Raw genomic sequence first — 26,601 nt, forward strand, 5'->3', positions numbered from 1 at the left:
ATATAAAAGTACATATGAAACACAAGATGACAAGCTGAGAGCAGTCATTGCCTGAAGTTAAAGTTGCTATTACGATTATGGTAAATCAAAGCAGCTTCTGGGGGCCACAACAACCCTCACAGCACCCCAGAAACTATAGGTGCCGGTTCAGGGACATGCTTCTCTGGCTGGACAGTCACCAGACTGCTGCAGTTGTGTCCCAACATGCTAGATCTGTGCCCTATTGAAGTTTGATCTGAGTAGGCTCCAGCACTATGCCTGTCTTCAGTCTCCCAGACACACTTTTTAGCACACTTTCCCAGAAATGGGACCTTGTGGCCCAGCTGACCTACGCCTCAAAACCAAAGCTGCCCCTAGACTCCTGTGTGAGCTGGAACATGCAGGGGAGGGAAGGGAGTCAGGAGCAGGCAATCATAGCTACAAAGGACCAGAACTTGGGCAATCATCAAACTAGGCCCTGAGCCAGTAGCAGACAGTCAGAAGACAGAGGTCTGGGCTGAAGTCAGGTGCAGGGAAAGCAAGCAAGAAGTCAGCAAGACAGGGGGAGAAAATGGGGCTGGGCTGGAGTCTGGAACAAGGAGTCAGCAGGAAAGAACCAGCAGGCAGTCACCAGGAGCAAGGCCAAAACCTGAAAGCAGGACCCTGAAAGCAGGACCCAGGAAACTAGGAACAACATGTCCTAAACCGAAGGCTAGACAGAGAGGCATGCATCCTCTTGAGTAACCAGCTAGGTATTGAAATTGCTGCTGCACAGAAAAGGCAGCTACACCCACCCAGGCATGTGGTGCCAGTAGTGGGTAGTTAGCCACTGGTAGCCAGGCCCACTTAGATAACCAGGGCCAGCTGAGGGCAATTTAGCCTGCCTGCTCCATGACACCCACGACAGCTGAAGCAGACAGACACAAGCTCTGCTTGGGTTTCAAGAACGGCCACCTTTTACTTTAGCAAGAACAGGAAACAGACAGATCAAGACTAGATAATGAACACCGACACGAGTCTACTTCTGCTTCCTCACCACTCCTGAGCATTCCTTGGCCTAGCTCAGAGCCCTCTGAGTCCGTTATCCCTCCTCCTGCCTGTAGCCTCTCCTCTAAACTACTATGAAGAGCAGCCCCTGCTCAAGCATCCAGTCTCTGTAAATCCTGTGAGTTCTCCCTGAAGATTTCCCAGACTTTATGGATTTTAAATTCCAGCATTAATGTTTGATCTTTTTCTTTTGCTTGGGGATTTTCCACTGCTCCCTCTCCCTGCAGACAAACTTGGCTCCACTGGTTTCCCTAGGCTTCGGCCATCCCACTGTCCTAAGATGCTTTTAGTTTGAATAGGAGCCACCAAAGTTTAAATGGATGACCCTCCATCATCCCTAGTCTGGGAATTACGTGACACAGTGCTGAGGGCATTATGGCTGACTCCAAACACCAACCTGTGTCACCTGAGGAAGGGCACTTTTTGCCTGAAAGTTTGTCTAACATCTCCTCCAACTATACAGTTGCTCCAATAATCACTTAACATAAACAAACCCCAAAACCACCTCTTGCATCTTGCCTTTTTCCTGGACCAACACAGCTCCAATTCCATGTATCAAGGCAGTCAAAGATACAGCTCCTTTAAAACTCCAACTACCATTCCCAAGTTGTTCAGATTCCTCTGACCATCAGAAAGATGTGCAAAGGATGCCTGATGCCATCTTTTTAAGCCTTGGACTGGAAAAACCAGGCTCTGGTCCAATGCATGCTGGGAGCTTTGGCATGAGCAGCAGGGGACTTTGCCTGCACATATGCCAGGGCCAAGCAGCTGGGAGCCGTGTCCGCACTACTGCCACTTCTCACCCCACTCCTCAGCTACGATACAGGTGCAGCTTCCAGCTAGTAGGAAACTGAGCTGCGCCCGGGCAGCTGGAAGCTGCATCCACACCAATGCCTCTTCTTATTGTCCCAACTCTTGCTTCCTGGCTATGATGCAGGCACAGCTCGCCACCAGCTGGAAGCTGCACCCACACTGCAGCCAGGGAACAGGGTGCATGGAGAAGCAGCAGTGTGGCACAGCTTCTAGCAGCCTGGGTCCTTGCAGCCAAGTACTGGCATGGGCACAAAAAAAGAGCCCTCTGGTTCTGTGGGCCAGATCCAGCGTCTCTGTGGGGCCAGATGTACCCTGCAGGCCATACGTGTCAACAGCTGGGCTAGAAGATGATGCCATCTAAAGTTAGGCTAACATCTGAACTATACTTCAGTTCTCATTCTGTCTGTGGTCTGGGATGGTGGCTATTAACAAAAGTCAGTTGTGTCTATAAATCGATTTTTCTGACAACCCTGGACCAGCTTGTCTTTCTCCCTGCCCCTTAAACTAGCCTGATACCCCTGCCCTGGCAAGAAACTGATGTTGTAGAAATGAGGCAATGGGGAAATTAAGGGATTTCTTGCACCGACGTTTTCACTCTTTGGTGACATCTTTTTGCGGGGGTGAGGCTGCGGATTGGGGAGGGGGAAGGAAGGGGAGCTGTGTTGGGGCTGTTTATCGTAGGTTTTGTTCTGTGGTCATTTATCAAAGAGCTGGAAACAAAGGTACTTTTCTGCAGTTGTGTACCTCAGACCTTCCAAACCAATGGCAAAGTAAGTCATGTGAAATTGTCACTGGCAAAAAGGACATTTCTATTTAAGTTATTTCATATTTTTATCTCGTTACCTATCCCTGCTCTTGTTCTTTCCAACAGTAACTAGTGACTTCATGCAGTGAATGGAAAAGGCTCCCTCTAGCATGTCCCCTTCAGAGCACGTGAAATTTTGAGCAGTAACTCCAATAACTTCATATTGGGAAACGATCCCTACCTCTCACAGCACCTACCTGAACCTCTTGGAGAGACATACACAGTTTTAAAGTATGTGCATGTATGAGTGCACACACACACACACATACACATATGGTTAGAAGCAGTATTAAAAAATAAAACTATTAATAAAAATGTGTTAATTTACCTTCTCTAAAGGGAGGGGATTTTTTCACAGTGGGGGTTTGGTACAGGCATACCCTCCCACACACATCCTCGTCTTTCACTCACTCCATTTTGCACATCAGCAGACTGGTACTTTTTTCCTCCTACAACATAGTTTCACAAATCCATCTGTTTTGCTCTAGTTTTGTTTGTTAAACTTGCGAAATAGAAAGCCCCAGTACTCCCTAAGTTGAGGCTGTTGCCTCAGGAAATTAAAACTCCAAATCTGGCAAACTCCTGATGGCAACGCTACTGTAGGATCATACCTTTGCTGTTCTGATACTGAGCTACTATAGTTTAATTCCCCATTACTGAAAATATACATATACATATCTACACTGGATGTAAAAGCCTACATCTACATCTACATCTGTATCTACATCTGAAAAGCCCAGGACCTGCTTCTGGCTTTCTTTACATCACTGTATTTTAGAAAGACCTCCACTGAAGTCAGTACCATCTCTTTGGTTTTAATCCAGAATAAAGGAAGGCAGATTGGCATCTTCACTCTTCTAAAATCGATTAACCCAATTACTCTGCCCAAGATGTGAGTTTGGTCTCTCGCTTTCTCTTTTTTTCTTCCTTTCTCTCTCTTCCCTTCTGCTATGTATATGTGCATGAGCATGCATGCATGCACACACAGACACACACACACAGTGTGTGTAATTAGGCAGAAGGCACACCGTGACTGCGCATACACAAATTGTGTATTTATTGACTGATACAACACACCCTAGAGCAAGTTGCTGCTTACAATTCAGCCTGTGGCTGGAAACCTGCTTTAATTATCATAGTGTTTCCCCACATCAAAATGCTAAGCAAGAACATCGTGTCTCAGGACTGTTGCCAACAGGAAGGGATGTAGGAAAAAAAAAGCGACTGTGATGCCTAGAAAATCTGAGCTGCAGCGTAGCACTGCAGCAGAGCTCAGCACAGGCAGAAATGCTTGCAGAGCCCTAAGAACAATAAAAAGTTCTGCTTTTTTAATGACAGAGGGAAAAAAGCATGCCGTGCATCAGTTTCTCATCAGGGCACGGTACAAAGCCAATGGCGAATCAAGGCAAACATAGACATTAATTAGGGACAGTGTCTACAAAGTCTGAAAAAAAATATCCTGACACAATACTGCAAAATGATACGCTCCTTGCTTTGTTCATCATCATACCAGAAGACTCTATGCTCAGGGTGTGAAGGCAGTAGGTACATTCAATTTACTAAAACCTGTAGGCAGGAGAAAACATTTGAGTGAAGAATGGGGAGGTAAACTAGAGTGAGGGATAAAAGTTTTACACTTTTACTGTGGCAAGAGATAAGCTCCCTATATCCTATTACAATGTTAAATGGTATTTAGATACCCTGTATTTACTTCTAAGGGCCATCCATGCAATAAGTAAATACTACAGGCATACAAGATTTCCTCCAGGGATCACAGGCATGATACAGCTAAGGCAGCTGTAGCAGCTTGGAGCCCAGTTTTCTGATTTAGGCATTCAATGGTAGGCAAGTTAGGCATCTAAATCTATTTTTAGCCATCCAAATGAATATCCTCTGGTTTGCAAAGATAACAAGAGCCCTTAGCTCCCACTGGCTTCTGCAAGGATCTGGGTGCTCATCATCTCTGGAAAACACTGTAGTGAGGGAAGGGGATTTTTTTCCATGTCCAAACAGAAGCTTTATTTACTGTTGTTTGTTGCTCCTCTCTTTGCCAGAACACTCTGCTCTCCTTATTTCCTCCTCAGTGCTCAAAGTTTCTAAAAGTACAATGGTGGGAGCTTGAGCACTTGTAGGCAAAAGTCAATCATGGAGCAATTTTAGTTTTCCGTCTTTGTCTAATGCTGTCAGAGTCTTTAACATTGTTAAAAAAAAAAAGTGCGACAAAGCAGGTCTGATGCTCCCTAGTCCCTTGGAAGAAACACCCTTTCGTGACACAGTCTGCAAAGCAATGGCTGGCGAACGCTCTCAGCGAGAACACTGATGCTACAATCACCATATGACCCTAATGTATTAGAGATCTACACAAGCTGCCTCATCAGTCAAAAGCTGTGGTTTCTGCAACAGGATTAGGTGTCAGCCTATGCTATAGCTGGGAAAAGCAACAGCAGCAACAGCGGCCAGGCCTCAGTGCTGGGCCACCTGGGACCCAAGCCAGGTTATTCCAGACTTCCACTAAAAAAAAAAATCTTACTGACTGCTGTTGTAAGCTAAAAGCACAAGTGCTCTTCTGAGTGGTCAAGGGGCTAGAATAGGGCATGCTACCTGTATGTTTAATTAGGTAAGTAAATACAGATGAAAGGATGCTTTGTGTTTCGGCTTTAATTAAGTTGCCTCATTTTTTTGTCAGGTGTTCAACAGCACCTACACCACCCTAGCAACTGAGGGTCTGGCAGGTCCCAGATGAGCCTCATCCCAAAAGTTTAAAAATCAGAAGGAAAATCAAAAACACACTGGCCATAAATCCCCCAGGGGCTCTGGCCAGTGGGTAGAAGGAAGCCTACCATTCTCTGCCAGCAGCACTTCCTGGCAATCCTTCTTGCAGGGACACAGCTCCCCCCGGGTTGCGCTTCCCACACACCTGCTCCTGGAGCCTGCAGATGTCTCTATCTGGGGTGTCTCTCCGAGAAACTGCAGAGAATCCACTTCTGGATCTCTCCCTGATGCTACGTCTCCTTTCTCTGCTTCTTTCCCTGAGGGGTAGGAAGGTTTATATATGGTTTTCTGCAGAGCGCATCACCTGCATGGAGTAGGCATGCAACCCGCAACACTAGGTCCAGTTTTAAGGCCAAGAATGTAACAAAAGAACTGGGACATGTGTGCAGCCCACAGCTCTGTCCTTTCTTGAATACCCATTTTAAAAAAATCTCTTGGGTCCTGATTTTGGGGCATTTTCCTGGGTGGCAGTCATGTACATTACATTTCTTCTGGTCTAGTCTCCAGAGTGCCATATGCCTGGCTACAATAACTCGTGTAAGTTTATGGAACAGCTTAACTTCCAACCCTGAGCAAGCCAATGACCGCCAAGTCCTTAACAACCTCCTACTGCTGTGTTTTGAACTAAAGGAGAGCTTTGCCAACACATTTAAAATGATGCAAAGTTAATTTTAATTTATTAAAATCTAAAACAAAACAAAACTACCCCAAAATGCTAAAAAACCCTTCCAATTGTTTGTCTGCAACAAAAAGAGGTTGATTTAGCTGGACCAGAGGTGTTCAAAGTAATGACCCAAATTAATCTCAGAGGAAGAGATAATAATGGTAATGAAAAGCATAATGCTGTCAGCCAGGCTAACTGTCCCTGCCTTGTGCTATTTCTGGAACCGGAGCTGCATGCTTCCTAGCAGCCAGTCAGACACTGGGCCCAGCTTTATTTGCAAACAGGCTTGTGCTTATTCCCACTGAAATCCCAAACACTGAGAGTGGCACTGGACCACCATCTGCCCCAACTGAAACTACTTCATCTGCTTCAGGAAAGAATAGATTAAAAATGAATTAACTTTGAAAGAATTTTGTGCCATAAATTCAAGACAATTGTTATGTGCAAGCCCCAGCCAAGGAGAATTCAAAAGGCATCAAATTGTACAAGCTGTCACAGAAACATGCACGTTGTACTGTTTTTATTCAATGCAGTTCACAAATAACACATTTCCCACGGCAATGAGAGATCCTAAAGCGTCTTCCTTCCTCAGAAGGCAGGATAGAGATGCACCTGATAAACTAACTAAACCAAAGTTTTTGTGGGCCTGAGCTCACTTCAAATGCTGTTCAGGACAGCATCTGATCAAGTGTGCTCAGGCTCATGAAAACGTATGCATCTCTGATTTAGTTAGTCTATAAGATATATCTTCACTTTGCCTTCTTCCTGAATTCAGCCTAACACGAATAAGTACCTCTCTTCCTCCCTTAAAACTATCACTGAAATGAAGAAAACTTATCAGCTACATGGTGAGATCCAAAAAATTTCACTCTAAAAAGGCTGCCTATCCATTTTCCTTCTGTTCAAAGAAATGTTTAAGGGCTCAGCGCTCAGGACAGGATTATTATGTACATGCATTATGTTGAGAATAATGCCAGGGGTTCTACTTCCATGTAGGAAAGCAAAGAAATCAGACTGAAGGTTTAAACTCGAAGCTGATTCCTTTGGGGCTGTTCAGAAAACTGACTGTACTAACCTGTGTTATTGTCTATCAGTGATTCAGCGCTCAGGAGACCATCTAAAAATCATCCCCCCCCCCGCTCACCCTGTAAACTGAACTTCAAGTCTGGGCTTTGAGCTGGCTTCACTTCTTCTGGAGCTGTATTCAATAACAAAGGCTTTACTGGCTAAATTAGGCCTTCAGTTAGACTTGTGACCCTCCCCAACCTTGCCATCAAGTTATGCCGCACGATGCCCATCTAAATCCATTGCTTCCTGGGGGCTTTCACAGAGGGAACTGATTGGGATTTGGCAAACCATTCTGTTGATGAGGTGCAAAACTAAACTCCAGGGGACAGATCCTCGAAAGCCATTAGCTACCTAAATCCCTTTAAAAATTTGGCCCCATCTCACTCTTGACCATGTTGTCTCTGCTGGGATGACAGAAATACAAAACTGACCAACCTGTTTTCCTCACCAACACATGCAGCTGTCTCTGAATAAAGGCATCTATGGGAAGCGGGTGCCTAGACACCCTTGAATAGTGTATGGAGGCACCTATCTGCAACTGTGGGCACCTAAACCCTATTTCCAAATCTGGCTTGAAGTCTCCTTTCTGTGAAAGGGCTGCATGTCTCACATGCTGAAGGGGAAAACAGCAGTTCAACAGCAAACCTCGAGTCACCGAAGGGACAGCAGCTGTAAACCCAGAAGGCACCCCAGTCCAGTCCTCAGATGGATGAGGGGCTGTAACAAGGGGGCACGTATGTACGGGGAGCAAAGTGGCTAACCGTGCATTTAGCTGCCTATCTGCTAGTGACTGGCAGGTACCCAAGTACATGGCCCCATCTATGCCCCATAGCACCACAGAGTCAAACACTTAGAGATGCCCTTCAATCTGCTTAAGCTGCTTTAACTGAGACACAAACATGACCATTTGGCCGAGGAAGTGTTTCTGTAAATATGGTTTTGTTTTACAAACTGTTTGTTTAAAACTTCATCCAAAAACACAAGTTCACATGCACGTTCCAGATGTCGGCGTTCGCTTGATGTGTAGCTCCATTTCGACAACTTTCCACGCACGACCCATCCCTGCTTCCGAAACAGCGCCGAGTCTGGAAAGTGGAGCGGCACAGCTCCATTTTACAGGTGCCCAAGTCAGGGACCAGCGACAAACACGTCAGCTGCAGTGACACCCACAGGATTTACTGCAGCACAGAGGATACAACGTGATGCTTCCTCCTCAGGCTCATGCAGGGCCTCGATACAGGCCTGGGACTGCAGCGCAGAGCTGCAAGCTCCCGCTCCGCTTTCAGCAAGCAGAGCCAAAGTGCAATTCGAGAAGGAAAAATGGTTCGCTGTACAGCTCTGGGAGCCCAAGTCTCCTTTATACTCAGGTGTGTTACACAGCTCTGGCAGAGTAAAGGGGATTTTCATGCGATTTACAGTTCCACTTGAAAGCCCCTTTACACTTGGAGTGGCATAGAAGGGGTCTTCTGTAAAGGAAAGTCAGATGTGGAGTGGGGTTGGAGTTTGCCTAGAAGCAGAAGGAGCTGCTCTAAGTGGCCTGCCAACTGTGTAAACACATCGTTAGATGGTTTAAAGTACATATACCAGGAACACTAGTCGCTGCCTTACATCCATTATAGATCTCTGTGCTATATAATGGCACCTACATGCTGCAATCAACAATTGCTTATAAAATGGAGCTAATGATAATTAAAAACTAAACCCCAACTGAGGCAAAGCCCCTTGCCTGGCTTTTTTCTCTTGTAATCCAGAACAGATATAGTAACATCTATTGATTTCATTAACATGTTTTTTAGTACACCTTTGCTTTATGATATATTAAAAGATCAAAATACTGAATCTCAAGGCACCTGACTTCACCCAACTCATGCTGATTGACAGTTTAACCCTACCCGTTACAAAAATATAACCAGAATCCAATCCCTATGACTGGATTTATGGCCAGACTGATTTGCATTAATTTTGCAATTAGTATTTCCTAAGACACTGTATTGAGTGCTTTCCCAGTATAGTGACTGTTTGTAGTTTTATCTGCCAATGCTGTAGGTTTGACCCCCTCCTTTTCCCTCCTCTCCCCCCGCAACAAAAAAAGTTTACTTGGGAAGATTAGTGATTTGTTTGAAAGCCCTTGTAAAGCTGCACTGCACTAGGCTTGTGATCCCATTAGCCACAGAAAGAATCACGCTGGGACAGCCTATTGCCTGGTGGACAAAGCGTACTCATGGGAGGTGGCAGTCAGTGGCTAAAACACAGGAGGGACCCAGGCTTCCCACAGTATAGAGGGCTGTTCTAACCACCATGGCATCACCCCTGCTCTGCCAGGCCCTGAAATAAAGGAACAGCCTCTCCTCTTGTCTTGGAAGTCAGGATGCAAGTGTCAACCTTCAAGGCTAGGTACAGCCATACGAAAAAGCACAACGTGGAATCGATCTAAGTTACACCATTTTCTGTAAGCAGCATAGTTTAGATCAGTAGCAAACAGAACACAAATTCACCCTGGGGGGGGGGTGGCCAATCTTAGACCAGGTTCTGCCATTTTTAAACCAGTCTGTGTGCACTGAACTTCTGGTCTGTTAAAGATATAGGTAGTTTTGTGTGCCGAACTTCAGTTCTGTTACAGGTATAGACCAGTTTCCAAGCACTTACACAGGTAAAAAGGTAATCTCTGTACCTGGCCCAAGAGAGGGGTCAGGGATGCAGTAGCCAGGGGCAGTGCAAAACAAGGGACCTAAACCCTGCAGAGGGGGCAGGTCTTAACACATCAGTTAGCTCAGCATGCTGGCTTCTGCGGCTCCCATCTATTCTGAATTACCTCCTCCCACACACGGGATAGGAAGTGCGGGAACCAAACTTGGGGCCATTGATTCAATTCAGTCTCAGGTGTTGTGACTCTCAATGCTGAGATGCCAGAGTCCTTTGAAGGGTTCGGTCCTAAGAGTTGATTTGCTTCCTTCAGCCTCGTACATGCCCAGTTCTTCCTAGAAAAGATCCTGGGTTGGTTCAACAGAGCTAGGGCAATTCTAAGCACCTGAGGAACTACTCCCAGAATTTAAAAATAAATCCAGTGCTTTGTTAAAAAAATAAATTCCCTCACAACCCTCTTAGCATGCTAAGTCTTGCAGTCTTTAGCCAAGCAAAGCACTTGCTGAAGTTAGTGTGAGGACACCTGAATTTGGCCCTACCATGTGGAAGTTGCTACAATTTAAGTATCTTAAGGAATCGCTTTGATTTTTTCTTGAAATTTTTATAACATGGTTGTGCTAAACAGAGCCTGCTTCACAGCCAAGTAATCTATCCACTGAAAAAAGCTATTTTCAGAGACTCAGCTACAAAAATGTCCTTGGTTGGTCTCCTAATGCAGCAGTATTTAAAAGATCCAATCCTATACTGCAGTGCATAATGACCATCACCACAACGGGTGAGGGGGAAATAGCATCTACTGCATAAAGACTAGGTAGTCAAGATGGTTCCTTAAGAGACCTCCTGCAGCTAAAGGAACACATGTAGCATCATACAGAAGTGACATTTTCCATTACATTCCCCTGCACCTTGTACAGAACAAGCCCATACATGAATAGCACAGGACAGATGAGTCACTAGTTACATTTTATAAGAAACAGGGCCTTTGATACAGCCTTGAGAAGAAATTAACCAGTTCTGCATTACGGCAATGTAGAAAATAAATACAAATCCAAGGCTAAGTACCATGCCTCTTGTATGAACAATTAGTCATAATACTAGGTCCTACTTGTTTTGAAGGACAGAAGTGTAAAGATGAGCCAGTCGATAGGATAGACTTTAGTCACATCCCTACCAAGCTGTTGTTTCTACTTTACGAAAACTGAATTTTATTCTACACTTACAGTAATCATGGGCTAGAGTGAATTTGCCTTTAAAGATCAAAAATTGCTTTGCAAAAATAAGGTTTTATTACTATTGATGGGTTTGCTACTTATTTATGCCGTTCACTGAAGTACATGGCTGCAAGGATCTGATTGCAACTATTGTCTTTGATGTTTGCAACGAAGGTAAATATTTCACACTTTTCTAAGTGCTGCTCAGCTGCAGTGAAAGAATGCTGCAGGCTTGCAGTGGTGCCAGCTACAGCCAGTTATAACTAACTGATCAGTTATAACTAGCTAAATTTCTTGTAGGACGCTCCCTGTTCTTGGAATAAGGCAAGGTTTCTTCCTCGACCATTTCTTTTTTGGGCATCTGGATGCAGAGTTCAGTCATACAGGCTCTGAACAGGATTGCCAACAGATAAATAAATCCTTGTAACAGCATTCTATTAGCAGTGTAATTAGAAGCCAATGATCCTGAACCATCCATTTTCTTTTCCTTCCATCTTCTCTACTGACTTTTATGTACTGGTTCCTGACAAGTACCCTCTTCATCACTGAAGCCTAGCAAATAATTAAGAGGCTCTTGGAATTAGCACTCTGTTGCTTTCATAGAATCACAGGGGTGGAAGGACCTCCAGGGTCACCTCCCCTAGGCCCCTACACAAATGCATCCATCTATTTGTACTACTCTCAATGTCCTAGCAAGAGCACAGAAAAAAACATGCACCCAGAAAATGAGAGTTTAAGCTACAAAGCAGCCCCAGAACAGCAGAACTGACACCAAACAGTTTGGTTCTTTTTAATGTCTACACTTTATATAGAAAGTCTACTCAGGTTTTTTTGAATTTGCTGGTTCCCCTGGTTGAGAAACAGTGTTGTGCTGCCTCAACTTATCTCGGTGGTTCTGAACCAGGTGTCACTACTGCTATCACCAGGTAAAAGTGTCCTAAACGTGCCTCATGATAAGCCAGACCAAGAAGAGCTGTGGCATGCATGTGCTCTCCTGCATCCATTAGGGTCCTCTGGTAAGCCTAAAAAAGGCAGGAGACGTGGATTGTGCTGCATCCCTTCCTGATCTGACCCTTCGCAGCTTCTCCTGGAAACAAAGGTGCAAAGGCCAGGTGGAACAGTTCTGGTCTCACTGAAGTCAATGAAGGAGATTCTGCTACTGACTTTATAGGGAGACGATTTCTATACAACCTAAGTGGCACTGCATACCAGTGGGGAGCTACTACAACTCTGTTTTATTCCAACTCTGGATGGATGACCTTGTTGAAAAAGGTGGGTGGGGAAGGGTCCAAGTATTCAGGAAGCCATTTTCCTCCTTTCCAGCTCCACACCCATCTCACAGCTAGGGAAATAAACAGAGTTGGATCAATTTTTTCAGTTGCTACTGGCATGTGGGGGAGCGGACTGACTTATCCACCATTACTAGAGGACACCAATGCAGGCAGAAGATGAGTTTTGGTCTCCTTTTTTCCCTCCTGGCCAACAAAGATGGAAATTTTAGTCAGATCTGCCAAGGGTACTTGAGCCAAAAAGCAACCTGACCACGCTGAGTCAAAGTCACTGGTCCTGGAAAAGAAGCATATATGGAATCATCAACAGATGCTCTACAGCTTCTGGAGAGGGAATACCTACTACCTCTGCAACAGGAAGCAAACTCTGCTGTCATGGAGCTTCATGAAGCTACAGAGACTTATTACAACTGTAAATAACTAACCCTTCTGGGGATATTTGATTAACTTGAATGAAACATTAACAAAAATAAGTATCCATAAATTGTGTATAGCCTAAATATTGTTTATAAATTACAAAATGGCACACGTTTGTTCAACACAGATAATGGGTATGGAAGTGAGGCACTCAGTTGATGCGAGTACTAGTTTGCACACACACACACACACACACACACACACACACATACACACTCTAATACAAATTTGGCACATTCATGTTCACAAGTGGAATTATGATACCTGAAAACTTGGCTCTAAGTATATACAACGTCAGGGCCTGCAGTGTGTACTTGCAATGAAATATCAGTGACACAATGAGACCCTCTCTCAAAGTGCCAAGGTGAAAGCGAGCAAACTGCCAAGGGGAAAAGCCATTGGGGCAAACACTATGGAACTCACATGTGAAAAGTGGGTATGCTGCAGAACTCAAAAGATAAACTTCACCTGAATGATAAAAAACTTCTGTCTCTGCACCTGCATGAGATACTAAAACCTTGTCCATGCTGTGCTGCTCAAACACACTCAGGACTTGTGCAGAGGGAGGAAAAGGAAACCACATGCTGTGCTAATAAAGAGGAATTGGGGGAGAGGGGCACTCATTACAGACATTGCAGATCAGTGGTGACGGAGTAAGGGAAGCAAGGATGAGACTGCATAGAGGAGGAAGATGAAAGAGTGAAAGAGATGATAAGTATTTAGGGCAAAATTGTTCCCTCAAAAATTCCTGTAGGATTACACAAGGGTAACTGAAAGTCATGAGAGCTTGGTCTCATGTATTCATCTGATGATCCATTCAAGTCTGCCATTTAGCCTGCTGCACATACATGTCTTAGCCAGTGCACAGTGCCCTGCTGCTCAGACCTTCCCCAAGGTCTCCTGTCACAGAGATGCTGATGGGCTAGTATGGGCCAGGATCCAGTCACGTCAAGTTTAAGCTACAGAAATGAAAGGAAACATGTAAGGAAACTAGCATTCCAGATCTGGGAAACTACTTCCAGCCAACAGTTCCTATGAGGGGAATTCTAATGGCAAACAGCCATTTAAGTGCGTACATCTAACTGCGGGACAGGAATGGAGAGGAAGTGTCAGTGTTACAGATTCACCTTCCTCAGGAATCATCAAGCACCCTTCTTGTATTCAGAGGCATACAAATGGATCTAGGTTCAGGTTTATACACTTGACACACACCCTTTTTGCAATGCCCAAAGTCCAGCAGATGCTCACTAAATGAGCAGAAAGACAGGTCACCCTGTGGTGTTACAGCAGTGATTCTCAACCAGGGTGTAACCTGGCATGCCTTAAGATCCTTTCAAGGGTGCTGCAGGGTGCCATGCAATGTTATCACTGTTAGGTGCACACCTATGATTCACAAGACAAACCCAGAGTTTTCAAATAGGAGTCCATAGTGTTAAAAACATCCCGACTGTTTTGGTCTTTCTGATTTCTTTGCAAAAAAAGAATTGATCTAATATTTTCTGATGTCAAAACCTGAGTGAAAACTAAGACATGGCATTTTCTGAGGGGTGCCTCGAATCTGTCAAGGCGTACCTGAAGTCTAAAAAGTCTGAGAACCACAGCGTTAGAGACGTGAAAGAAAACTGAACCTACAGGCTGAAAGGAAGTGTAAAGTATGTCCCATCTGCTACAGTCAGTACATCTTAAGGAGTCACTATTGCTGAAGAGCCCACCTACAAATAGGTCACATACAGCAGATGGCAAACAGGACTTTCCAAAACATGCACACAACTTTTGCATGGGCAGCTGCTGGCACAGGCAGGAAAAGGCTGTTAGAAATTCTGGCTTTAAAAAAGGAAGTGATCCTGAATTTCACTGACACATATATAAAATTTTTTCACAGCATTCAAGAAACACCACCACAGTTGCAGCTCAGGAGTTGCTGGTTTCCAGCCTGGAACACAATCTTCTGGATGAAACCCATCTCAGCAAGGAAGCTGACTTAATGAGAAATTCATCTGCAGGAGTTTCAGTATAAGGCTAAAGGTGACCACTAAAAAGCATATAGAAATTGACTTTCAGAGTAATTCTACACGATGTATTCTTCCCAATTCTTAAAGCCTAACCACTGTACCTCAATTTATATTAACACAACAAGTTTACTAACAAGCAGTTAGTGGAATCAGCTTCTTTAATAGCATTGCTTCATTCATAAGGTTCAGAATTAACCAATCGTTACTACAGTATTTGAGAAACATCATAGCCAGTGTACTGAATACTAGAGAAATCCACTTAACTTTGTCACCCTGAGAAGTTCAGATTGCTCATTCAATACAGTACACAGGTAACTCAGCATTTCCAACACAGTATCCCTTTCTATCTGTGGTCACTCATGTCCAGCAGTACTTTTTTAGATTATTGCATGTTTTGCTTGTGACTTACCTATGTTTTTCTAGCTCGTTGTGCGATGACCTATTAAAAAGAAAAGAGAAATAGTTTTAGAATGATTTTTGGATTTCTCAAGAGTGAATTAACAGTGTCACTTATGTGGCTCCCAAAACAACGATCAAAAAACTACAGCTGGGGAGGTTGGAGGAATCCTTCCCTTGATTCCTTCCCTTCTTCCCTTAACACATCTCATTTTAATTGGTTGCTTTAACACCTCTTCCCAAAGTCTTCAATAGGCCAGTCTCTTTTAGTTATTTCCCTTGATTATCTAGCCACACAATTGGAGTAAGCATTTTTTTCACACACAAATTATATGATTTACACAGACATTTCTACAGGGTGTTCAGGCTCAACTTCATCTGAATTTGACTAATATAGTAAAAGTAACAAACCACAGAATTTTCAGCCAAAAAAGAAATTAAGAACAAAGGGAAGAGTTCCAACTCAGGGTCAGCAACATATAGCCCACAAACTGAATCTGGACTGTGGAGCCACTGGATGTTGCCTGCAGATCCAGATGGTCTTGCCTCTGCCCATGCTCATACTGGAGCTAGGTAGTGAGAAACTGTGCTGGGGCCAGGCAGCTAGAAGCAGTGCCTGCATTGCTGCCACTTCTCCCCACCCCCCTGCCCTCTGACTTTAGCAGGAATGTCACTTCCAGCCAGTGAAGAACTAAGTCAGTGCTGGGCAGCTTCCAGTTGCACTTAGTCTGCAGCTGGTAGAGGAGAGGCAGAGCTGGCAGTGATGTGGATGCAGCGTCAAGCTGCCCGGCCATGGTGATCATGCCCCAGCTGGAGAGAAGGAAGCTGGGGGGAAGTGGCAGCAGCAGCAATGCACGTGCAGTTCCCAGTTGCCCAACACCAGTGCAGCTCACATGCCAGCCAGGAAGAGAGACAGTGCCAGCACAGCTTCCAGCTCCCTGAACCCAGCACAGGTACAAGCAATCCCCACTTGCTGCTGACACGCCGCTGAAGCCACCAGGCCTATGCTGGACTGAAACTGGATTGTTCTAGTCCATGGCTGGAAAAGGTTTCCAGCCCCTGCTCTAACTGATCAAAGAAATGAAAAATTTTTATAGGAAAAAGTAATAGAAATAAGAATCAGAACTTAAGTTTCTCCAGAACCCTCAGAGAAGCAGAAGGAAAAATCTCTATACAATTTTGCAGAAAAGCCATCATCTAAGGATCAATATGAAAAAAACCACCTCTTCTAAACTGATGTTTAGAACAAACACTCCTAAATTGACTACAAAGGTCACTGCTTTATTGAAGAGACAATTATGATTTTGTTTTTAAATAGGAGGGTAACTGATGGAGGGTTTTTTAATAGTAGGAACACTGCCTCAATTTCTGTTGGCACATTTTATTTTCACTGATCTAGCTGGAAGTGTTAATTGCATTTACTTATTCTGTTGACGTTAAAACCATTTCTAAGACTGAAGTTGTTACTGCTTCCAACCAGTGGCTGCCCAGACTAGTAGGTCTAGTTTTGTCAAATTAGACACAGATTATTCCAGTAGGTAAAGATCAAGGATATGAAGGTGGCAGCAGATTTTATGGTGTAACATTGCAGTGTCAGGATCCACATGGACAAATTATGTTGAACCATACTATAAGCTGGGGCAGGCAATTATACTGGGTGGAGGGCTGCTTACTGAGTTTTGGGAAGCCATTCAGGGCCACATGACAGGCAGCCAGGGGCAGATGAACATTAATTTTCTAAATTTTTTAGGGGCCCCAAAGGCCGGATATAGAATGGCCTCACAGGCCACATGCAGCCTGTGGGCCGCATTTTGCCCACCTCTGCATAAGCCCTAGAGCATGCTTTAAACCTAACCTATATCTGTGCATTACATGTGCTGACAGAGTGCCTTGTTGATTCCTTTGAATGGACTATGAACTTTATAGTTCACTTGTGCAGTTAGGGGTACAGCATAGAGCTGGGGATTCTTCCTATCAGCTTTCCCATAGGCTGCTCTTAACACCCAGAGATGCTGCAGTGCATCTCAGCATTCTTGATGCAAATCCTGCCAGTGACATACCTGGATGGGCTGCAGAGAGACAAAAAGAGTAATGATCATGTACAGGTATCATTGATTTAAAAAATCCCTAAGCAGCTCATTCCAAATTAATATCAGATCTTGTACTTACTATGGCCCTGACTCTTCACTGAATTTAACAGGGATGCAAAGGGAAGGGGAAGAAGTAGAAGTGTTTGCAGGATTGGGGTTTGTGAGCCCAGTCCAATTTCTATGAAAAGACTCTCCCTGACTTTAAAAGAAGTGGAATTAAATAATGTGTGTCACTGGGTTGTTTCCCCCAACCCCTTTTTTTAAAGGAATAATCCCCTGTTATCCTGGAATGCACCATGTCTGAAGCATGTCACTTAACAGCATTATGTGTACAACACAACATTTCCTGTTTAAAATAAACACAAAAAAACTATTTAAACAGTCTTTGGTATGACACAAATATTACCTGGCGCTTATCAGTTTGATAACAAAAAGATTATAAAGGGATACATTATTTTTTATTTGCAATCTGACCTCAAAAGATTGATCAATTGATTGATTGACTGACTGGTTGACTGAAATTAGTCCAAGGAAAAAGAGCAATGTCGTATCAACCCAGTGTTTATGCAAACACACAGGCAAAAATCTTTTGGCAGGGAAACACTCCCAACGCCCTCTCAAATGTACCCTTTTAAAGGCATTGCTCACGAAACATTTTACAAGGCAAATAAAATACAGGTTGGGCTTAATTCATCCCTACTACATACAACTTCACGGAAGTTTACTGGGGTTACGGCAGCAATTCATGTGACCCACTACACATAGCCAAACAATTCCACCATCCTTCTCTAGGATCTCTGCTATAGGAGACTACACAGTTAACACTCTCAGCTTATTAGACTAAACAGAGGTAATGTTATGCTGTAGGTTGGGTGGAAAGACAGCAGAAGTAGGGAAACCCTTAAACAAGGGATTCTGAAAAATATGCCCGGCTGAATTAATACAAGGATAGCTAAAAGGCAGTGTGTATGAAGATACAAATGCAGTTTCAAACTGCTTGATTAAGCTACAACAGGGCTCCAGAGTCCAAGGTATGCACACAGTTAAGCAAGCCTACACCTCCTACTCTGGCTCAGACTCTCCAGGACTGCCCCCAAATTGGGGGAGGGAGGGAGGCCAGTATCCCCAAGGATCTCCTGAAATAGAACTTTCATCCCAAGTTTGAAAATTAGTCCCAGATGGGTGGCCGGCAGTGTCCTGCTGCATCCTGAGAAGACACAGCAGGAAGCTGCTGGGGCCAAAGGAACACAGCAACTCCTGCAAGCTACCCCCTGAACCAGACTTGGGATAGCTGTGTTCATGTGGTGCCATGCCTATGCCAGCTAATTAGATCAGCCTCTCAGCACTGTGTGAACATTCATGACTACACTAACTGGCATTGGTGAGGGGCAGAGTGAATTAGCCCAGGCACTGTGCTCTGTAAATGCAGCTATGCTGCTTCTGGTTCAGCAGGTAGCTGCCTCGCCGTAGAACTCCGGAGCCTGTCCATAGCATGGCACTACAGCAGCTACAGTCACCGGAATGGGAAGTGGTTTAACCTGCTTCCAGATCCAGAGGCCTGTTCGAGCATCCAGGACTCTGTCAGGGAACAAAATCTGAGAAAGCAGGTTGCTTTACATTAGGAGCAATTAATGCATACCTGACTGTCATGCACATATGGGACCTACCCATAATCAAATGGGTGTATATAAGTGCAAAGAATTACTAGTAGCTACATTCTTCAGCAGCTCAAATAAGTGAAAGGCCTTGGCTGCAAAGGCCTAGCACTTTAGATACCTATCTAGAAAATAAAAAATCTGGGATCAGATATGCCACCTCCCAGCTCCTCTCTACAAGAGGGTAATTAATATTTCTACAGTACCTGCCTCACAGGTGGGCTGTGAGGGTTAATTAGAAAGGATTGCACCTTTCTCTAAGATAAAGCTAATTATTTCTACTCATCTCCCTCTTCAGTTTTGTGAAGCACAGTGCACTGTACAGGGGAGAAAAACCATCTGCCCTTTATGATATACCTTCTGCTTTCCATAAAACCCAGAGAGGGGGAAAGAAATCCAAAGGCTGGTTTCCACACGTGCTTGCACCAAACAACTGAAGCAGTTTTAAACTGGCCCCCTTTGTTAGTGTTCTGCAAGACTGTTTGTGGGCGGCCCCAGGCAGAGAAGGAGCGGAAGGGACAGGGGAATGCCAGGAACAAACATTTTCTATACAGAGAAAATAATCCAGAATGAAAGGGAGGTCAGATCTACAATAAAATCTGGCTACTTTGTGCCACTCCATACCACCGCTGCAAAGGTTAAGGACTGCTGTTGACTGGAGACAGCATTACTGTTCATTTATACACTACCAAGTAGTTAAATGGGTGTGAAAGTCTATGCTCCGATTCTACTAATACACAAATTGTCAAATAAAGTTTGAAGAGCTGTTTTCTTCCGTAGTTCACAACCCAGTATCAGGCATAACTGCACCCAGGTGCTGTATAGCCAAATAATTGTTGATTAGAGAATTTACATGCTGTCTTTGCAACATCTTACAAGCCAGCAGAGCCTCCCAATGCTTAAGACATAAGCTCTTTTTCCCTTGTTTAAAGAGAGGAATATTCCTAGCAACTTACATTTTAGCCGCAGCGTCACTGAAATCTTGAGACTACCTGTGTAAGCAGTATGAAGTCAGGAAGCACCCGAGTCAAGAGTTAACACACTAAGGCCTTGCCTACTAGCTGACAAGGACTTTGCTGGCAGCAAGCTCAGTTCTGTGTGCCCACAGAAATAATCTTCTCCAACTCTTTCCACCCATCTGAAGCATCCTCCTGTTGTACCTTGTGCTCTAGGAACCACTGTGATCTAGGAACCACTGCAGGTCAAAACAGCCACAAAAAGTAATACATTAGAAACCTCATCTGAAATGTTCTCATTAAGTAGATGGGCCTAGCAGTAGCAGATGTGGTGTTTAGAACAGTGGTGTCTGCCAGATGTTTGCCTGACAGCTCCCAGTGTTGCTCACACATGTATGGCAACAAGCATAAACAATAGCATCTTTAAAATGGTGGTTCCCAGTCTGCCTATGCTAGGGCCTTCTAGCATAGGCCCGAGAGCACTAAAATAAGCCATTTTCCTGGGGTCAACAGGTAAGTCACTCAAGAAGGGTCTGCCATGCCAAGAAATCCCACCCGGCACCACACAGCATTTTCAAGGCCAGGTGAGAAAGAGATAGAGTTTCTGTACTGAAAAATATAGTAGAAATAGGAGTCCAGGTAAAAACATAAGAAAAACATGCAGAAGGTTTCACAAAATGCCAACACACTTATCAAGGCTGGGGTACAAAGGAAGACAGAAGGGGCAAACACACACACACACACACACACACACACACACACAAACAACAATGTAACAAGATATTGTTTAAGAAATGGCATGTGATCTCCTAAAGGGAGTCTACAATGTGGCAGAGATGCAGATAGCAAGAGAGATAAGATTGCAGACTTTCAACTTGAAGGTCTTGTTCCACTTTAGTGGGGCTCCTTCCAGTACACCTGCCTGCTAAGCGACTTGTGCTAAAGGAGTTGGGAATCACTTGACACCCCAATCCACCCAAGCTTTGCAAAACTACAGGGTTTTCTCATTCCGGATTTAGGAATTTTCCTCTCGGGTTTTCATTTAAAAAACAAACAAACAACACCAAACAGAAACAGGCCCTGATCCCTGCATTGCTCTGTGTGGGCACCGGTAGGCAGACTGCATGGAGAAACCTGGCTGATACAAGCCACTCACTGCTCGTTAAACTAGAGGATCTGGATCTTAACACAGGTTCCAATGCAGTTTTGACCCAACGCTTTCTTTAATACATACCCCTTTGACAGAGCACAGCATATCATGCACCTCATACAAAACGTTAATATAAATATTGGCTCATTTTAAAAGATACAGAGGATGTGTTATAAACCCACACTTTGCTTTCATTTTCCCTCCTTTTCACATCTCAAGTTACCAGGGCAAGCAGACTACACCACAGACATCCAAATCCCTGCTCTACCAGTAAATTTAGCAGTGACTTCAGTTGATAGGTATCTAACAGTAAGGTTTTTAGTCTGCATTTTACCTCATTTTTGATCCTTCCACGGGGGCACAAGACATACATCAGGCCTTATCTCCCACTGCTTGGTACAGTCTTTTAGACTCATTAAGTCAGTGTAAAAGGAGCTTGCTTGAGCATAGCAGGGTGTTAGACAGGTGGAAGAGACAGATCATGGTGCGAGGGAGTGCCGATCAGACCCCAGGACCTCATGTGGGGTGATGTGGGATAGTGTCCCCAGGGGCTCAGCTCAAACTACCAGTTCTTCCTTTTATATAGACACCAAATTCCATAGGTTTCTCTCTGCTAGGTTGTCATTACAAACAAGAAACAAAACAAGAAAGCTTGAATCATCTGCAAACTACAATCTATTCCTATCGACAGTAATGACTGCTTTACTCCTGAACTTCACTGTTGCTTTGAACTATTCCCTCTGAATGTATCGTCGACATCTGTAATACATCCATTTCACTGCATCAAACTGCACTTGGTGAAAAAGCCATTTGAATGTTTAACATTTGCTAGTAAAACCTCAGAGGCACAACTTGATTATATTTGGATATTCTTTCTTTAAGCCTGTTTTCATTCCGACTACCTTAGCAAGGATCTGAATGTCCCCCACTGCATTGCTTGTAGGAATTATGGTTAGTATTCAAGCAAAAGAAGATATTTATTGCACAATAATCAAATAGTTCATAGCTCTCAATATTACACCACCATACCTAGTTCTACCTCCCCTCTCCTGGAAAGACCATTACAGGCTTGGGCCTCAAATTGTCCATTCTGACTAGAAAACAAAAATCCCATCTCATCTGCTACTGTTGACCAAAAAAATGCAGTATCTGAGAACACTTTTGAACGTTAATAGAAGACATGGTATGAACAAAGAAATAGCACAGAAAAATAACTTTCATATCTGCTTTGTGAGAAGTAGGAAAGCATAAATAGGCTCACATTAGGGTAGGGAACTGTACATTAAAAAGGGAATGTGCACATCAGCTCAACATAAACAAATGTGATATATGATACAGATATGGGACAAATATGGTAGAACGTGGTGTTCAAACTGTTGCTTTCATGTTTGCATGACCATGTTTTCCCTTGCAATATAAAGAGATTACCTGACAAATTTTAATTTGATCAAAATCAACAGCAAACAAATGCAAAAATTACAAGTGATTTGAGAGTCAAGCCTTCCACCATGCTGGGAGTGATCACAGGCAGGGCTGAAGAGGCACTTTTCCCTATAAGCACCTGTTTCCAGTAACCCATACTTTTAAAAGGAAGTAAGATTTGGATGGAAATTTCTCATATTTATTTCTAAAAAATGTACAGTTGTTTAAGTTTTTTACAGTTCTTTTCCTGAGTTCTGAATGATCCCAACATTAAAAAGATGCTCCTCGTGCTTTAAAAGTAACCCTTTGTGTGATTTTATTTATACCCAAGACAATCCAATCACAGGTCAGTTTTCAGACCTGAGGATCCAGGAAAAAATGGGTCTGTAAAAGAACCAAGCTACTGGAAAAAAGATCACGTCCTGTAATTTTGCAGCATGTGATGATCTACTCCCCCACCCCCACCCCCCCACACACACTATTTAAATCATGACATTAAGGTGGGGCTCTCCAGACATGGACACAATCGTGTCTGCATGTATCTGGAGTTCCACATTCAGAGCTTCTGGTAGAGAAATTAACTGGCCAGCACCAGGCCTGACTTGGATCATTTTATCTTGCACCACCCAGGACCCTCTGAAATCTGGCCTGCTGTCTATCCTTCTTAATCCTTGAATTGCTTTCTGCAGGTTTGATTGTATGGTCTTACTGAGTGTTACATTCAAATTCTGAGGCTTTATACACAATAGCTGGCTCCAACAGTGCTGTTTGAACTGGGGATCATGTGTTCAAATGTACATCTCCCCCTCTGCTCCCCCAACCTAAATTTAAGTTCTTGAGAAAAGCCTAGCATTTTATAATAGATACAAACAGGCAAAGTAGGCAATCACACACTGAAGTCCTCAGGAAACACTGCCCATGGGCCTTGATTCTTTATTGTTCCAGTTAGAGGCCTCTATTTTGGCACACTCGAGGGTTGCTCAGTAGCATGTTCGTTCCTTGCATGTAGACAAATATCCACAAGGAACTACGGTGTGTGATCAAATCCATGACCTCAGCCACATTTGAATCCCCTCTCTAGAGGTACTGTTTGCCTCACTGTAGGAATTTACCCTTCCTGGTCTATAATAAATACAGCTAACAAAAAATAAGTGCCTTTTTAAATACATAACAATCACATGAGAGTGTAACAAGCGTCAGACTGGAACAAAAAAATTGAGAAACATCAAGCAGGCAGAGTGGGAACCGCAAGCAGGGATGCGTGCTTGTTTTAATAATGCTACCAATCTGTAAGAAGAAATATTAATTACATCACGTTTGATAGCTTACAAATCCTCTCCTAAAAATTCACGAAAGCAGCTTACAATCCAAACAAATGACTTCACTGCAGTAGACAAGAAGCCCAAAAAGAAAGAGAAATGATGGACCAATGGTTCCCTTAGTAATAAAGATTTCTAGCACACAAAGGGCAGAAATGGGGCTTGGGACAAAGCAATGAACAATACAGCTGGAAAGCATCAAGTTCTGCTCAGGTTAGTTGCCTGGGTTAATCTTCCGAGAACATATTTATCCTTCTGCACAAAATAGTTTATCTGCATATGGAAAAAAACTGTCTCTATAACATGCCTAAACCCCGTCTTGGGAAAGCATCTAGAGAGGTTTTTACACACCAGTGTGAGATATGGCACTTAATAAAAAGCAATGCTGCAATTCCTACACCCAGAGATATCAGCTTGGTTTTAAGTACATGAAGGGGGAAGAATTTAGTCCCTCTACTCCTCCACATTGCCCTGCAGTGGTAGCTGCAAGCAGCAGTACATGTCATGAGGGCCACGACTGCTTTTTAAATTAATTAACCACCACCGGGCCATTTTCCACCTTCCGTTTCCCCCGTGTAAATCTGGAGCAGTGCCATAACCTGCATGCTGAGACCAACTTTTCTCTGATTTGGAGACTAAATCCCATGCAAGTCGAGATCCCTTATGCCTCTTCCAGAGGGACCGGCAACAACCCCCACACTTGTGAAGGAGATATGTTGCGGGGCGAGACACCCCTGCATGTTGGAGGAGGTGGCAGTGCCCATCTGGGCATATTTGCTTCTCTGGGAAAGGACCTTACAGGGCGAGCGAAGGAGGTTCCCACATCAGGAGGCGCTGCATCTTTAGGAGCGCCCGCTGCACGTACGCAGCGCACCCTGGGCACTGCCCGGGCAGCCCGGCAGAGCCTGCGCACGGCCAATGCCCTCGCGGCGCAGGTAGGGGCTGCTGCAGAAACGGCCGAAAAAACCACCAGGCAGGCGCCGAGGACGGGGGTCAGACCGCGTCAGACCCAGCTCACCCCAAGCACTTAAAAAAAATAAAATAAAATAGGCAGGCAAGTTCAAGTTCAATATTTGCTACATTCCTTCCCTCAGCAGCAGCCAGGCAGCTCCTCTGTGTCCCAGCTGTGGAAAAACAAAAAAGCAAAGGGGTGCGCGGGGGAGGGGGCAGCATTTGCTGCCTGGAAGTGACGGGGGAGGGGGTCGCGGAGGGCGGGGAGCCGGGCAGGGCGGCGAGCGGCGGCCCCGGGAGCGGGGCAGGGCCCGCAGCGCCGAGGCGGTGTACGCGTGGCAGTGTTTATAGCAGATCAAAACAGAGCCGGGGAAGATGGCGCCGCGAGGCGGGGGGAGCCCGCACGGGGCGGCCCAGGGGTCCCCGGCCCCGCGCCCCTTACCTGTTGCTCTGGGATTTCCGGGCCATGGGGCCGGCCTTGCTCTTCTTGCGGGAATAGTCGCTGTCGAAGGGCAGCACCGAGGCGTAGCCGTGCTCTGCTTCTGGGGACAAAGTCGGCGTTAGCGGCGCCCGCGCATCTCTCCGGGCAGGGGCAGGGGCAGGGGCAGCACCCTCCCTCTGAAAGAACCCCCCCTCCCACCCGCGCGGGAGCGCCCCGTGCACGGGGGAGGCCGGGGCAGGAGGGCACGGGAGCATCTGCCCGCAGCCCCGCGGTACCTCGGTCTCTTCTCTCCAAATACTCAGCTGCTTCCAGGAGGATGAGCAGGGAGTTGAGCTCCATGGCGGGCTGTGCGCTGGCGGCTCTGCCCCGGCCCCGCAGCGCCCGCCACCGCTCCGGGTTCAGCGCTGGGGACTTCCAAGTCCCCCTATATAAACTACTTTGACACAAAAGCAACGGGCAGCCGCGCCGGCCAATGGGCCGCGGGGGTTCTGTCGAAGGGCGGGCGTGCCACCCGAAGTACAGCCAATCGGGAGAGGGGAGCGCCCCCCTCCCTTCCCCCCTGGCTCGGGGAGAGAATGTTGACAGATCCGAGCGGCGCCGCGATTGGCTGGCCGCGATAGTAACAATTTAGAAGCCGAAGCTTAGCAACAGCACGTGGTGGCCCGGCCCCCGCGCTCGCTGAGTGGCCGGCGTTCCATATGCAAAACAGCCAGCGGCGCCTGATTGGCACGCAGGGAGCTATGCAAATCAGCGGTGGGAGCTGGCCAATGAGGCGGAAGAGGTGTGTCTTCTTGCGGGCAGGCGAGGGGGACTCGAGGAGCTGCTGGGAGCGAGCGGGGCTGGGCAGCGGCTCGGCCTAGGGACCGAGGCGAAAGTGCGGAACCGCTGCTGAGGCCCGGCCTCCACCGGCGCAGCCTCTCCGCCACAGGGCAGCTGCTGCACCGTGTCAGAGCAAACTCCCTTCGCTTGCACAAGGGACCCTCCCCAGTAGCAGCCTTCAGGGAGAGCAAACCGGGCAACCGCCGGGACCCTACGCTTTATAAAAATTAATGACGCTGAATATTTGTATTATCAATATTGTATAAAGATACATGTTTCATGGCTATGGCAAAGTGAAATTGAAATCGAAAATGTCCGACTTGCTTATAGGTCCTCAAAATTAAGCTTCTAAGGAGCCCCAAATGACTTTCTTGCCCAGGGCCCCAACAGGCACTGCTGCCCTCCCACTGCCGTGTCCCCGTTCTGGTGTCTTAGCTTGGGGTCTCACCAAGATGCTCCAAGACAAAGAGTGATGGCGGCTGTGTCTCTGCGGTTTCCAGTCGAGCACGGGGAATCAGTGAGCAAACACTGCAAACATTTTACCTAGGGCGTCTGGCGGAGGGCAGAGATCTCCGATTTTCAAGTCCCAGATCACACAGGATCTGGGGCTCCACAATCTGCACCCCCCCCCCCCCGTCCCAGGGCATCTTGCAAGGGCGCCGTTGTTTTCATGCCCGCTGT

General features: G+C 45.4%; 1 protein-coding gene across 2 annotated transcripts in view; it reads right to left on the reverse strand.

The window, feature by feature from the left end:
* The window catches only part of MXD4 (MAX dimerization protein 4), a 53,806-nt gene extending 28,265 nt beyond the window's left edge, over nt 1-25,541 (reverse strand). The window contains exons 1-3 of one of the 2 annotated variants that reach the window (XM_006259272.4): nt 25,377-25,541; nt 25,102-25,198; nt 15,130-15,159 (exon numbers count right to left, since the gene is read on the reverse strand). In XM_006259272.4, the coding sequence (XP_006259334.1) occupies nt 15,130-15,159; nt 25,102-25,198; nt 25,377-25,440 (191 nt within the window). In that variant the 5' untranslated portion in view covers nt 25,441-25,541. Of the gene's footprint in view, nt 1-15,129; nt 15,160-25,101; nt 25,202-25,376 lie in introns of both variants that reach the window. The other variant, XM_006259271.4, reaches the window with a different exon arrangement.
* Between the last annotated feature and the right edge of the window lie 1,060 nt (nt 25,542-26,601).

Source organism: Alligator mississippiensis, chromosome 2 (genome assembly GCF_030867095.1).
Source record: "Alligator mississippiensis isolate rAllMis1 chromosome 2, rAllMis1, whole genome shotgun sequence".
NCBI lineage: Eukaryota > Metazoa > Chordata > Crocodylia > Alligatoridae > Alligator > Alligator mississippiensis.